This window comes from Tenrec ecaudatus, chromosome 18 (genome assembly GCF_050624435.1).
Source record: "Tenrec ecaudatus isolate mTenEca1 chromosome 18, mTenEca1.hap1, whole genome shotgun sequence".
NCBI classification, from domain to species: Eukaryota; Metazoa; Chordata; class Mammalia; order Afrosoricida; family Tenrecidae; genus Tenrec; species Tenrec ecaudatus.
In genome coordinates, this window is record NC_134547.1 from 21,188,453 (window position 1) to 21,203,194 (window position 14,742).

At 55.2% G+C, this 14,742-nt stretch overlaps 1 protein-coding gene across 1 annotated transcript; it reads left to right on the forward strand.

Moving 5' to 3' along the window:
- The first annotated feature begins 2,530 nt into the window (after positions 1–2,530).
- HAMP (hepcidin antimicrobial peptide) lies at positions 2,531–3,901 on the forward strand. Its single transcript, XM_075536329.1, has 3 exons — positions 2,531–2,647; positions 3,615–3,674; positions 3,797–3,901. The coding sequence occupies exons 1-3, from the start codon at positions 2,561–2,563 to the stop codon at positions 3,899–3,901; spliced, it is 252 nt and encodes an 83-aa protein (XP_075392444.1). The 5' UTR covers positions 2,531–2,560.
- The last annotated feature ends 10,841 nt before the right edge of the window (positions 3,902–14,742 follow it).

Below are 14,742 nucleotides of genomic sequence, written 5' to 3' on the forward strand. Positions count from 1 at the left end.
TGTCTGTCAGGTCACCCTTGTGAATTCTGCCCCCTCCTCACATGTCTCCAGCTGGTCTCTGGAGGCCTGTGTCCTGGGTCTCCCTTTCCTGGCCTCTCCCCTCCTGGAGGCCACGGTGGAGGGGTCTCGGGTAGGGGGGGTGGGGCACAGAGAGAAGGCCACAGACAATTTCTGACTCCTGGGAAGTCATTTCTCAACAGCATGGGTGACAGTGGTGTGCTGGGGAACCAGGGCACCAGCACCCCCAAAACAAAGCCCAGGCATGCCGTGTTCACAGCTGGTTGGTTACGTGCATACTGTCACCCCAGGGTGCCCTGCGTGGGGCTGGGATGAGGTGGGCCCACTCTGCTCTCAGGCGCCAGCCCGAGCCAGTCCTGGAGCAAGAGGCCTCAGAGCCAGGCTATCCACCTGAAGTCTCAGCCATGCTCCAAAAGTCTGCCAGCGAGTCTGTTCCCACGCAGAGCCACCCTGAAGGGCAGAGGGGCACTGCCCCCGGGGGTTCCCAGGCCATCTTCATGGGAGCAGAAAGCTTGGTCTTTGTCCTGAGCAGCAGCTGGTGAGTTTGAACCATTGGCCTTATGGTTAGCAGCCCAGGTCAAAGCTTATACCAAGGCACCGGAGCTGGTAGGGCCCCTGAATGCAGGGCAGAGCTGGGGCTGGTGCAGGCAGCTGGCAGCTACTCATAGAAAGCTGGTGGCCCAGCTGAGTTCACCCAGCGGTGAATAACGGTGGGTATGCTTAGGATAGTGCCTGGCATATAAAGCTTATCCATTCGGAGCTTGCTTTTTAAAATCAATTTTTCCCCATTAATTCCAATTCTTAGGAACCTTATATAGGGTTTCTGAGGTTGTACATCTTTTTTTTTAAATCATTTTACTGGGGGTGCATACAGCTCTTATCACAATACATCCATTGTGTCAAGCGCATGTGTACATTTGTTGCCAACATCATTTTCAAAACATTTTCTTTCTACTTGACCCCTTGGTATCAGTTCCTCATTTCCCCACCCTCCCTCCCTCATGAACCCTTGAAGATTTATAGATTATTATTTTTCCATGTCTTACACCGACTACTATCTCCACCCACCTTTCTGCTGTGCACCCCCACTGGAGGGGTTAGATGTTGATCCTTGTGATTGCTCCACCCCCCCTCCCACCACCACCATCCCTTCCCCTTCCCCTGCCCCTGCCGGGACACTTCCACACACAGCTCACACATCAGTCAAGTCAGTGGTTTAAATAAAGAGGTGTGCAATTGTCACCACCACCACGGTCATTTTTAGAACACTTTTTTCTTCTTTCTTGTCGCTAGCTCCCCATCTGCCCCCAAACTCCCTTGCCGTGGTCAGTGGCATGGAGGCGGTGGCACTGCAGGACAGGGTAGAGCTGCCCCTGTGCATTCCGAGTCTAGCTCTACAGGACGAGAAAGCCCTGTCTTTCCCAAGGCGCTGCTGCTGGCTTTGAACTTGATTCTGCCCTGCCATGGCTTGATGGCAGTGAGTTTCCCCGTCCATAGCCACCTCCCCTCCTCCCCACCAACCAAACTCAGTCCATCTGGATTCAGTGAGCCCGTAGAACAGGGCAGAACTGCCCCTGTGGGTTTCTAAGACTAACAGGAGTACAAAGCCATGGGTTTCCTCCCCAGAGTAGGCTGGTGGTTTTGAACTGCTGACCTTGGGGTTGGAAACCCAACATGTAACCACTCTAGCAGTGGTTCTCAACCTGTGGGTCGCGACTCCTTTGGAGGTCGAACGACCCTTTCACGGGGGTCGCCCGATTCATAACAGTAGCAAAATGACAGTGATGAAGTAGCCACGAACATAACTTTATGGTTGGGGGTCACCACCACACGAGGCACTGCGTGAAAGGGTGGCGGCGTGAGGCAGGTGGAGAACCGCTGCCCTGTGATGGGCCTGCACTACCCGTGTAGTCTCAGTCTGAGGGGCACTCTAAGGCTTGGCTCTGGAGCTTTACTGGGGGGCATCACTTTGAGGGCATGTTGATGGCGACAGGCTGGCATGGTGGCCTTGCTACCAGGATCTGTGTGAAGGGACCCCCAACAGTGCAAAGCTTCCCCCAAACACTGCCAGCTACCTGGGAGGTGCCTGGTAGGTCATGGCTGCCTTACATGCGGGGGTAGCTGGGGGCTGAGGGGGCGGGGGCAGCAGGGAAATGCGAGGGTACCCTGTTCCTGCTCACCAAGCGGTCCAGCTTCTGGGAACAAGGTGAACCTTTTCCTGAGCCCGGCGGGGTGACGTCATGTTGGAGAAAGGGTACCCCAGGTGGCTGCGGGCACACATCCGTGGCCCTGTCTGCCCCACCCCCCTGGACACACCTCCGCTGGCCCAGGGTGACACAACCCTGTTTTCTGCCGCTCTGTTCCCGCTTATCTCTTCCCACCTTTTTGGCGCTACCGCCTTCTTGGAAATGAGTCAGGACAAGGGGGCGGGGGCTCAGCACCACCCCACTCCCCCGCCGGCCCCATAAAAGGCACTGTACCTGGTCCCCAGATACCAGAGGAAGCCCCAGACTCAAGGACAGGACAGACAGCCAGACTTGCAATGGCAGTGACTATTCGGTTCCAGGCTGTCTGCGTCCTGCTGCTGCTCCTTGCCAGCCTGACCAGCGGCTCGGCCCTCCAGGACCAGGTGAGAACCAGGCCAGCACTGCTGGTCCAGCTCCGGGAGGGAGGGAAGCGGGTCTTGTCGCTGCTTAAAGAACGCGACAGGGAGCTGCCGCGGGAGAGGGACTGGGCTTGCAGATGTTGAGGCTTCCTGAGACCATGAAGCTGGCTGCCCCGGAAGCAGACCCCAGGGGCTCTGCTCTGTCCTGTAGGTTTGCTATGAGGCAGCACCAGCTCTGTGGCTGTGAGTTTAAGTTGTTTGGGTATTTTTTAAATGTGTCAAGTGCTACTCAAGACACCCAGACTAAAACAATGCACAAAGTAGACTAGAGACAAGATTAAACGCTAAACTAAATGTAAATAAGATGACATGTTCCGTGCCTGCAGGCCATTTCTGGAATAACGGAAGAGGGGGGTAGGGTGCCCATGGTGGGGGTGGGGGTGGGGAGCACTTCAAAGACTTACCGAAGCTGCTTTGCCACACACGGTGACGTTTGAGTGGTAGCGATCGAGGCCCAGGGGACCCCAGGCCCTCAAGGATCAGACAGTGTACGGAGCGAAGGAGATGGTGGCCTTTGGAGATGAGATCGAGGCAGGGGCAGGGGTCATAGCCCCTAAAATCTAGCGGACAGTTATGTCAGCACTGATGTTTCCTTGGAGGGCGTGGGCTGGAAGACAGGGGGTGGGGGTGGGGGGGGCGTACGATCCAATGGCTGGTACCACAGGCTACTGCACTGTGGAGAACATTGGAATGCTGGGGGTCTCAGTGCAGGGGCGCTTGCTCCAAGGGTGTTGCTGGCATCCAGGCAAGAGAGGGGGTTCTCCCCATGAAGGGCAGCGACTATGGATAGAGAGGGGGACCATCTGGGCTGGGCTTAGGGGAGGTGAGACCAGAGACAGCAAGGTCAGTCCCTAGGGTGCCATCTGCTGGGTGGGGACCATGCTGAGCCCTGCCGGGCACCCTACCATCCTCACCGGGCCTTCTTCTGCAGACAGGACAGCTTGCCGACTACCGGGCTCAAGGCACAACTGAAGCCAAGGCTGGCTTGATGGTGAGGCCTCCCCTTCCCAGCCATCCCCACCTTTCTCTTCCCCATGCCCTCTGGACCCCCTTCTCAGCCCTTTCCCCGCCTGTGCCCTGCCTCTCTTCCTTACTCTGCTTTCTCTCCAGCAGGCGGTGAGCCCTGGCCGAGGGAAGCGGGACACCCACTTCCCCATCTGCGTGTTCTGCTGCGGCTGCTGCTCTAAGTCAAAGTGTGGGATTTGCTGCAAGACATAACGCCCACTCCTCAACACTCCCCCACGCCCCGCGTTTATGCGGCCCGCCCGCCAGCGCTGGGCGAAGGGTCTGGGAATAAAATCGCTGGTTACTTTCTTTTCCAAAAGGCAGTATCTGTCTGTTGTCCCTTCTTCCTGCTGAGAGAGTCCCCATCTCCCAAGGGCCAGTACTAGTGAGTGAGTGAGTGAGTGAGTGAGTAGGTGCGTGTAGGTGCGTGTAGGTGGGCCGAGTGGCCGTGGGAGTGGGGGTGTGCAGGAAACTTGGGGAAGCGAACTTGTTTTCCTGTCCTTTCTTTCCCCTCTTGTAATTTAATCTCGCAACATCAAGGGATGAAATGAAAATCTGGTGAAAACAAAGGCAACAAACTCAAGTGCCTAACAAGCTATTCAAACTAGATACATGGAAGCACACCAGGGACTCCTTCCAGGGCCCAAGTGGAGACTAAGATGTGATTTGCCCTCCTCCCTCCTTTCCTCTCTCCCCTCCCCTCCCCTCCCCTCCCCTCTCCTCTCCTCTCTCTCATGCATGTGCATAGAGTTTTCTGGAGGCTACCAGACGCCTGAATGTCTACCAGATTGTGGGCTTAGGGAACTTGAACTTTACAATTAGCCCAGCGTCACCATCTAGTATGTGAAACACCTACCAACCCAACCCAAACTCACGGTCACCCTCCAACCACAGGGACCCTAGACGTCAGGGTAGAACTGCCCCTTTGGGGGTTCCAGGACTGCAGCTCTTCACGGGAGTGGACAGCCTCATCTTTCTCCCACAGAGCGGCTAGTCGTTTCGAACTGCTGACCTTGTGGTTAGCAGCCCAGTGTGTGATTTATGGCCCTGCAAGGCTCTTTTAAACACTGAGAGATATAACCCACCATTTTCACAGGCTGTTGGGGGCCTCAACAATTTCTAAGAGTGTAAAGGGGTGCTGAGGCCCTACACTTTGAGAACCACTGGCCCTTTAGGGACCAGGCAGTATTGTCAATGAGCAGGACGCGCCAGCATTGCTTAATGGGAGCATTTTGAGTTACGCTCTCTGAACAGCGACCCACTTTGCGCATGACGGGCATAAAGAATATTCGTCACCACCACAAGGAACTATGTTCTCTCCTGTTTCTTCTTGGAAACAGTATCTCTATCCAATTTTCCCACTCTTGAACAAAACAGATGTGAGAAGCATTCTATTTTCATCTCAGCTCCTAAGGGATCAATAGCTCTACAGGGTATGAGGGTGGGGGGCAGTCGGGAGTGGTGAGGTCTGGGACCCCGAGACAGGCTCTAAGAGAGGGTTACCAAGGCCAAACGGCTAGCGCTTCTGGATTTTCATGAGAATGGCAATCTACGATGTGAAACTCCCTAATTAAAAAAAAATACTGGCACTGATTGAACCTAATAGTTTATTCTTTAAAAGAATAACAACACTCCACTGGCCAAGTTAAACCCAGTTAGGATCCACTTGATAGCAATGAGTGTGGTTTAGGGGTTTAGGACTAACCAGGATCTCTGGTGGCACAGTGGGTTCCATATTGGGCTGCTCACCGCAAGGTCAGCAGTTCAAAACCACCAGCCACTCCATGGGAGAAAGATGAGGCTTTCTACGCCCATTGACAGTTACAGTCTTGGAAACCCACAGAGACAGCTCGGTGCTGTCCTATAGGGTTACTCTGGGTTGGCATTGACTGGGTTGGCTGTGAGACAAGACGGCAGCGAAGTAGCCCATCAGTCCTGTACATGACCAGCTTTCTCTTCTGCCCCAGTAACTGTTGAGGCTTGTCCAGAGGGTTTCTGAATGGACTCGAGCACAGAGAGAGGAGCCGCAGACGGAGAGAGAGAGCAGATTCCTGCTCGTTCCCGGTCATCCGTGCCATTCCTCCTATTCTGAAACTGCCTCCAGACCTGTGAGAGGACCGAAGTGTCTCAGAGGACTTGGCTCTGGGGGCGCATGTAAAATTGCTCTGGAAAGCGCCAGAAGTCACCAAGAAGGAATGAGTGTAGTCAATCCCTGCCTTATCACAGGTTCTAAGTTGGTCTGGCGTAATTAGAATCTCTTTCTTGCTTACAACAGCAAATTATAACCTTGAGCGACTGTGACTGACCATCTGAGCGTGACCACATGTCACCCGAATGGGTCCGGTGCCTCGGCCCAATGAATAACCCCTTCAATGGAACAGGAAGGCGTCCTGGCAGGGTAGTGGGCCCCAAGGCAGTGGCAGTTCAAGTCTACCTGCCAGCCACTCACTCCTTGGGCCAAAGAGGAAGCCCTCTGCTCCAGTGGAGATTGATAGCCCTGGAAATCCCAAGGGCAGTTCCAGTCTGCTCTCCAGAGTCCCCACTCAGTGGCAGTTAGCGTCCAGTGGTGGAGAGGCAGAGAGAGGCTGATTATTCGGGAACCAGCCCAACGGAGCATCGCACCACAACCAGGCTGGTGGTGGGGGCGGGGGCAGGGGTGGGGCGCACACTCAGCTCATTTCAGTTGACAAGCACCACTGACAGCATTTCCCTAAACACCAGTCACGTACTTCTATGTTCCAAGGCACCTGGCTGCCCTCCAGGACACCAAGGGACCTGGTGAGCAGACAAAGAGAATGTCCTAACTCGTTGCTTCGGCATCAACTATTTTTTTCTCCTTAGAGTTAGGGTTAAGGCTAGATTTAGGATTAGGGTTAGACTTAGGGTTAGGGTTAGATCTAGGGTTAGGGTTAGGGTTAGACCCAGGGTTAGGGTTAGACCTAGGGTTAGGGTTAGACCTAGGGTTAGGGTTAGACTTAGGGTTTGACCTAGGGTTAGTGTTAGGGTTAAGGTTAAACTTAGGGTTAGGGTTAGACCTAGGGTTAGAATTAAGGTTAGGGTTAGGGTTAGGTTCAGATTTAGATTTAGGGTTAGGGTTAGGATTAGGATTAGGGTTCGACATCCACTTTTTAGATGACTACTTCCTATCCGTCCTCATAGGATTCCCCCGGGAAATGGGCAGGCTTCAAATTAGCCTCAGAACAGGCTCTGAATGGTCACTAACATCCCGACGCCTCGGCCCCTCAGGAGGCGGCTGAAGCCTTCACCCAAAGGACTGGTTCTTCAACCCAGTGGTCACGTGAAGCACTACATGAGAGCGAGGTCACTCAAGCATGGTAGTGAGAGTCACTAAGGCGGCGGTCATGCGCACCCACATCCGCAAACGCCGTGTCACAGTAGTGGACACAGGCCAACTTGCTAGCCGTAAGATGTGCAAAGGAGAAATACAACTGATAGTAGTAAGCGCGGGTTGGCTCTCTTCAAAGACATCGAAAGTGGGGAGGCGGGCGGCAACCCGTGTTGAGCCACGGGTGGGGGTGGGAGTCTCTGGGAGGCAGCACACTTGAAATTGCTCATTACATTGCATGTTTTCCTCACATCTTGACTTTTTTTCAAGGCGGTTCTGGAGAAGGGAGACGATGCTAAGTAGAGGTCTCGAACCTTCGTGGCGGGCCTGTGGTGATTCAGATTGACTGGGTCGTATCCAGAGTTGCCACTGGAGTAGGGGTTGGATGGATCTCAGAACGTGTATATATTTTATTTTATAGTTTAATACATAGTTCTATTGAGATGTCATTCACACACTGCACACTTCCTTAGTTCAGTCACATTTAAAAGAGGTGCACAGTACAGCCAGGACTACAATCAGTTCTACAGCAGTTTTTTCCTGCTTATTCTCATTGTCAGCTCCCCCATTTCCCTCCCACCTTCCTTCCTGCCTCGCCAATAAACCATCATACGGTTATTGTCTCTCTACATTTACCTACCCTGGGTTTCCTATATTGGACAATAAACCAACAAAACAGCAAATATAAAAGTATATATATTAAAAAAAACTCTCAGAGGGGGAAAAATCCTTAATTGAGAAACAAAGCAAGACGTATTAAAACTAGAACAGATTTAAAAATGGGTCCAAAGGGAGAGCAAATGACCATTTCCATGTTAACCCCGTCACGTCAGCCGCCACCTGCTAGCAAGGCTGTTGGCATCACCCAGCTGTGCTCAGAGGGGATTCACCCGAGGCTTCATCCCGGTGGGGACCCTGCAAATGGATTTGGGTTCTCGCTGTCCCCCACAGCCTGCTGCAAATGGATGTTCACCGCTGAAGCTCCAATGCCTTAGAAGTTGTACTTTGAACAAGTCCTCGGGATTGTCTGCTGCGGCCCACCCCAGGGCCACGCTGGGAGCAGCCAGGAGATCTGGGGGAAGGGAAGCTAGTGCCTCTGGCTGGTTCCAGGCCCCTGGCTCTCAGGAGAGCACTCAGCAGGGGGCCCGAGGGCGTCCTGCTGCCTGGAGGCAGTTCCGCTGGGTCTGCATTGTTAGACGCCCTCACGGTGGTCCAGGCTCCTAGTGACCCTGGGCAGCAAGAAACAGAGCACCGTTAATATCGGCTGGGGTTGGGCCCGCTGTGACAGCCAAGCTGTCCCTCTCTCACCGGGGGTCTTCCCTCTTTACCACTGGCCCTCTGCTCTCCTAAGCATGATGCCCTTCTCCAGGGATGGTTCCTTCCTGGTAACGTGTGCCAAGAGCAGGGGGTGCCATCTTTTCATTCCGTCTCCATACCTTCTAGACAGAGCTGTCCGTGCCTCTGAGAGCCCACTGTCTACTCCATGTTCTTTGCCATCCCCATAATTCATAGGCGTCAATTCTCTGCCAGTCTTTCCGAGCCATTGTCCAGATTGTGCATGAGCATGAAGCGATGGAAAACCTTCTGGCTTGCGTCAGGTGCACCTTCGTTTTCAAAGCGACACCTGAACAGATGCTTTTTAAACATGGCAAAGAGGTCTTTGCCGGGAGATTTGCCCACCGAAGCCGGTCGCTGGATTGCCTGATGGAGGCTCCCATCAGGGAAGATTTCGGATCTAAGCAAAAAGAATTTCTTGACGGCTGTGCGGTTTTCTCCATTAATCATGACGTGGCTTCCCGGGCTGGCTGTGAGGCGTTCTGTCGTTTCGCTATTGATGGCTGTAGGCTTTGGTCTTCATCAGTAAGTGCTTCGTGTCCTGATTGCTTTTCAAAAGCAAGCTGGTGTCACCCGCATGGCACAGGTGGTGAACGAGCCTTCCTCCGCTCCTGATGCTTCCCCCCCTAATTTTAAATTACGCAGTAACCCCTGCTCTGTTTCAACATCTGCCTCTTGGTCTGGGTACAGGATCCACACGAGCACAATGAAATGTTCTGGAATTCCCACCCTTCATAATGTCATCCTCCACAAAGCCCAATGCCTCCGCATCGTCAGTGCAAGTCTCTGCGTTGAGCCAACAGCTATGTGATGTTCCCTTGGTGCGCCCTCCTGAATCTAGCTGGACTTTCTGCCAGTTCTCTGTCGCTGCATGTGGCAGCTACGTAATCTGCCGTCAACTTGAGACTATGAAGAGGGAAGGGGTGGAGTGTAGCCTGTCCATCCGGTTGCAGCTTGATGACCTCATTTGGAGACGCTAAGGAGATACATAGCTCTCTGGAGGTGGGACACTCACACCCTCCCTGTGAGACATTCCTGCTGACAAGCCACATGGAGCTACGGTGATGGGGCCAGAGCCTTGGAGCTGGAGGAGCCACGTGGAGACCCCTGCCAGTGCTGAGATGCTTCTACCACCACTGGATCCACAAGACTCTCCACCCACTGGCCGGTGATCTTCCTGCACTCGGTGTCATTTCATGTGTTGTGTGAGTCTGAAGAGCAATTTACAGACTCATACTGGACATTTGGGCTTATATCTGACTTATGGACTTGATCTGGACTGGGCTGGGGTGTTTTCTTAATGTACAATTGCTGTTTCTATAAAGCTCTTTCCTACACACATGTGAGTCTATGAATCTGTTTCTCTAGTCCACCTCGACTCACACAATACAATACTGCAACCGTTTGTGAATCGGCTTCAGCAGCAAATTTCTACTTGCATATAAAGTTAAGGACCTCGTTTGGTAATTTCCACATCCCGTTGAATCTTCATTCTTTGCACAGGGCACGGATATGGATCTCTGCCAGTCATCTGGCCAGGTAGCTTCCTTGCGATGTTTTATTTATTTGTTTGTTTGTTCAGCCAAGCGCACACCTCCAGGCCTGCATCCGTTTGTTCAAACATTTCCGTTGGCATCCTGTCAGTTCCTCGGGTCTTGCTTTCCACAAACACCTTCAGGGCAGCTGGGACTTTTTCCTTCTACCATCCGGTTGGGATAGTGTGCCGCCTTCTGAGATGGAGGAGCTGCAACCAGTGAGCGTTGGAACCGTCACCGCATCTTCTTTCCACCCGGCTTTCTTTGTCATTCATGATTTTGCCTGTAGACTCCTTCAAGATTGCAAGGGAAGATTTGATCCCCCCACCCCTTCGGTTCTTGGTTTTCACATACTTTGGAAAGGCTGTCGGGAGGGGGGGGTCAATCTCTGTAAAAAGACCTCACCCTTCATAAGGGGGAGGGCCAAGGAGAAGAGGACGACCCTCGACAAGCTGGCTGGACACAGCGTGGCAACCACGGCGCCACCACGTCCACTGGGAGGCGGGCACAGGCCGGGCCGTGGGTTCTGTTGGGCATAGGAGTCGGAGCGGACTTGACAGCACCACCACCACCAACAACAACCCAGATTTTTCATCAAACTCTGGTCCTAATGCTTGGGACATTTCACGTGAAAAAAATCTGGATTCCTACCTTCTCCGGGCCGACCCGGTGATCTGGCCACACTGGCAGTGGCTGTAGGGTGGCGCCGGATCTGCAGTTTTCCAGAGTCCCTCCACCCACCGCCACACTCACTCCACCTGCTTTGCCCTGCGGCCCCAAGTCCAGATTCCAGCTGATCTCTGGGGGATGCGTGTCCCCGTGTCCCCCGCTCAGAGCAGATCCCTCCTATCCACACCCAGAGAGAAGAAAGAGCCCGAATGGCACAGGCACGTGACCCCCCCAGGGGTTGGCGTAGACTCTGAGATGGTGCTCTATCGATGAGTGCCCAGGTTCCGGGTGCTCAGGCACCAGGCCCTCTCTTCCCCAGGACCCAAGTGATCAGGCCCCACCCCACTCTCAATGAGCCTTTGTCCCCGACTGGGAAAGGCACGGGCAGAGGCTGACATCATGAAGCCTGGGGAGGGGGCAGTCCTCCCCCCCACTCCTCCTAGTCTCCCGCTCCCCATTCCCCAAGCTGAGGGATTTCCCCATCCCTCACTCCTGGGTACTCCCTTGGGAGAAAGGACCCTCTCTCTCTCCCCACTGCTCTGGCCTGGAGAATGGGGAGGACAGGAGGTGCACTGCCGGGGCTGGACATGGTTACACCACTACCACCCTCGACACCCCCACCCCACCCCACCCCAGTCTTCTCTCCATACCCACCTCGCAATGGGAGGGACTGAGGTGACAGTAGGATCATTGTGGACTTTGTACCCAGAGGGTCCTCTCAGCCCCCAAAGTCAGCTCTTTTAGGGGTCATGATGTTGACCAAGACAGACAGACAGACAGACGGCAACCAGTAGGTCTGGCCCTCTGGAGCTTGGCAGCGTGTGTTCAGCACGCAGTGCCAAGGGGCGAGCAAGGTGAGGGCAGAGCAGAGGAAGGAGAGCATGCCTGTCGTGGAGGGGCTTGACGTGGCGAGGGACTCACGAGTGGCTTCCAGGACCGGGGGCCTCTGAGCTGAGCCAAGGAACCTGAGAGCGAGGTTGGCTGTGGCTGGCGGCAGCCTGGGAAGTGGGCTGGGGTCGGGAGACCTTTCCAGCAAGAAGACTGGGCATCAGAAAGTGCCAGGGGATTCAAGAGCGGGGCGTTCGCTCGCCCTCTGTACACCAGTGAAGCTGACCTCTGCCCGTGCCCAGAGCTGTTCCGGAAGCCAGGATGCACTGAGAACAAATCAGACCAACCCACTGCCCGCACAGAGGCCACGCTCTCGGCATGGAACCATCAGCTCCTTTCCGATGGCAACAAGGATCCGGAAGAGAAGTGACCAGGAGGAGTGGACCAAGGGTAACGCAGGGAAATGACTCTAGAAAGAGTGGAGGTGACCGTGAGGCCCCTCTCGTCCCCCTCCTTTGGACCACAAGAGCTTCTGCTGGCTTCTCAGGAGCAGGCTTAAAAACCTAACATGGCCACGTAGATTCTCAGGGCGCTAAGACCTAGGCCTTCTGTTCTGAACCTGAAATTTTCAGAGGGAATTTCAGAGGGAACCTGAAATTTTCAGAGGGTCCCTCTCTCAAGGACCCCAAAGCAGGGCTCGTGGAGGAGGGGGGCGGGGGCCCAGTGAGGCGGCCATTCCCTCCCCAGTCCTGTCCAGGAAGGAGCTGGTAGAACCCGGGCATCAGGCTGCCTAGTCTGAGCCCCATGGTGACAAGGGCCCTTTGTGCCCCCTCCCCCAGGGGCAGGGAGGAGCTGGGCCCTGGAGGCAGGCGGCCCCTGGCACCCAGGGTGGGGGGAGGGGAAGGACTGGCAAGTGGGGGCCTAGACCCTGGGAGGCCAGGGGACTGTGAGCTGGCCACTGAGCAGAGGGAACAAGGGAGAGGAGCCGGAGTGCTGGGGGTGGGCGGAGCAGCGGGCAGGGGCGCCAGAGGCCTGTGCAAGGTAAGAGCGGCCAAGGGCGGAGGGTCACTGGGAATTAACTTAGGAGAGTGACTTTGGACGCTGGGAACGGACTTGGGAAATGATGAAAGACTCCCTTAGTCTGATTGCCCGCGGTCTGTGGGCATGGGTGTGGCTTGGGACCCATGAAGGAGCAGAAGAGTGTCTGTCCAGGTGATTAGGCACCTGCATCCTGCCACCTAGGAGATGGGGGGCAAGGGCTGGGGCAGGAATGAGCTGTAAATGAGCAAGTTCCATCCACTGAGCCCACAGCAGGTGTGTGTGTGTGTGTGTGTGTGTGTGTGTGTGTGTGTGCATCTCAGGCAAGGTCAGTTTTTCCTGTTTCCGTTATTGTCTCCCCACTGCAGGCTAGGCATTGGGCTACTGACTAATCACCAGGTCAGTAGTTCAAGTCCGCCAGCCGCTCCACGGGAGAATGATGAGGCTGTTTGCCTCCGTAGGGACTTCCTTGAAGCTCACTGACATCGAGCACCCTGTAGGACAGGGTAGAACTGCCCCTGTGGGTTTCCAAGGGAGTTACCAGTCAGCTTGCTAACTGCAAGGTCAGGAGTTCGAAAGCACCCATGGCTCCGAGGGAGAAAGGTGAGGTTTTCTACTCCGGTAAAGAGTTACAGTCTCGGAGACCCACAGAGTTCGACCCTGTCCTACAGGAGTGCTCCGAGTAGGCTTTGACTCAATGGAAATGAGTTTGTGTTTGTTTGTTTCGACGCTTTATGGAAATAGAAAGCCTCGTCTTTCTCCCTCAGAGAAGCTGCTGGTTTCAAGCTGCTGACTCTGCGGTCAGTAGCCCAGTGGGTAACCCACCCTGCTACCAGGGCTCCTTTAACCCCATCGAGGTCTCAGGGAGCGTGGCTCGTGGACATCTGTCCTAAGAGCCTGTGTGTGCCCCTGGTGTGAGTGTATGTTTGTATCACGTGTGCCTTTCGCCTATCTCCTGGCTGTCGGAGGCGCGTGCACCTGCCACGTGTTCCAGCCTGTGTGGGGGTCTGTTTCTAGCTACTGAGTCTGCGTGAAGGAGCATGTGCGGGTCCGTGTGTGTGCAAGTCTGTGTGACTATTGGGGTCTGTGGGTGTATGGATGTAGCTCTGTGTGTGGATGCATGTGTGCAGGTCCGTGTGTGTGCAAGTCCAAGTGTATGTGTAGGTCTGTGTGTCACTGTGTGTGCAGGTATGTGTGTCTGCAAGGTTGTGTGTGTGCGTGTCTGTGCGCAAGTTCCTGTGTGCACGCACGCACAGGTCTGTCTATGCGCAGGTCTCTGTGTGTGCAAGCCTGTGTGTAAGTCTGTGTGTGTGTGTGTGTGTGTGTGTGCAAGTCGGTGTGTCTATCACTGTGTGTACGCACTCTTGGGCACATGTGTGCATCTGAATGCCATGCTGGAGTCACCCTGGTGTGAGGGACAAGGGGAAGGTCCATCAAACCGCCCCTGTGAGTGGTTGTGAATGTGTCCGCACACAGCTGCCACATGAGCTTCCTCGCACAGGTGCCGGGTTCTTCTGGGTGCCCCAGTGACCCTCCCTGTGGGAGCCTGCCCTCACTGCCCGGGCTGCACTGTCCTGTTTCACTCAGTGCTGGCATGTGTCTGGCTGGCTGCATGTGCCAGGTTACATGGGAAGAGGGTGGAAAGCCAACTTTGATCCTGTGATGGCTCACTGACACCCCCACCCCCTCCAGTCCTTCTCAGCCCCACCCAGAGCCTAGCCAGGAGTGCCTGCCTCCTCCCTCACCCTCCACCTACCCGAGAAGTCCCGGGGATGAGGCAGTCTCACCCTGAGGGAACAGGGCTCTTTTGTCCTGGGTCCTGGGCTCTGCAAGGGTGGGGACACCAGGGGCCGTCTGTGGGGAGGGAGAGGGCGGCAGGAATTCACACGGCATGTTGGGAATGCTGATTCTGTGAAACCCAGTCATTGATGGGGCCGGGTCTCTGCCTGCCACCCCCAGGGCTCAGCCGTGGGACCTCTGCTCCCTCACCCCACTCACCGTGCCGCACCACACCACACCACCACTGCCCCCTCCCCGCCGCTCTGCCATGCCCCGTGCTCGCCCCGGACAGTTTGCTTTCCCACTTTCACGCTCTGGACGGAGATGGGCTTGCTTGCTGCTCGGTGTGGGAGGGTCCCAGGCAGTCGCAAGCGACCGATGTAGCCTGGCGCCTGGCCTGCCCCACAACCCATGGTGGACACAGAGAGAAGAGGACAGCGGGCGTCCAGCTCACCACCCCCTCGCACCTGTCTGACCTGTTCTAGGCTGGCTGGCGGCTGCAGAGCAGAGCGGAAGACGTGCCC

Excerpts from the sequence above, each read along its gene's own strand:
- HAMP (XM_075536329.1), top strand. The coding sequence starts at position 2,561 with ATGGCAGTGACTATTCGGTTCCAGGCTGTCTGCGTCCTGCTGCTGCTC. Across the intron at positions 2,648-3,614 it reads GCTCGGCCCTCCAGGACCAG|ACAGGACAGCTTGCCGACTA; the intron begins GTGAGAACCAGG and ends CTTCTTCTGCAG. Across the intron at positions 3,675-3,796 it reads AAGCCAAGGCTGGCTTGATG|GCGGTGAGCCCTGGCCGAGG; the intron begins GTGAGGCCTCCC and ends TCTCTCCAGCAG.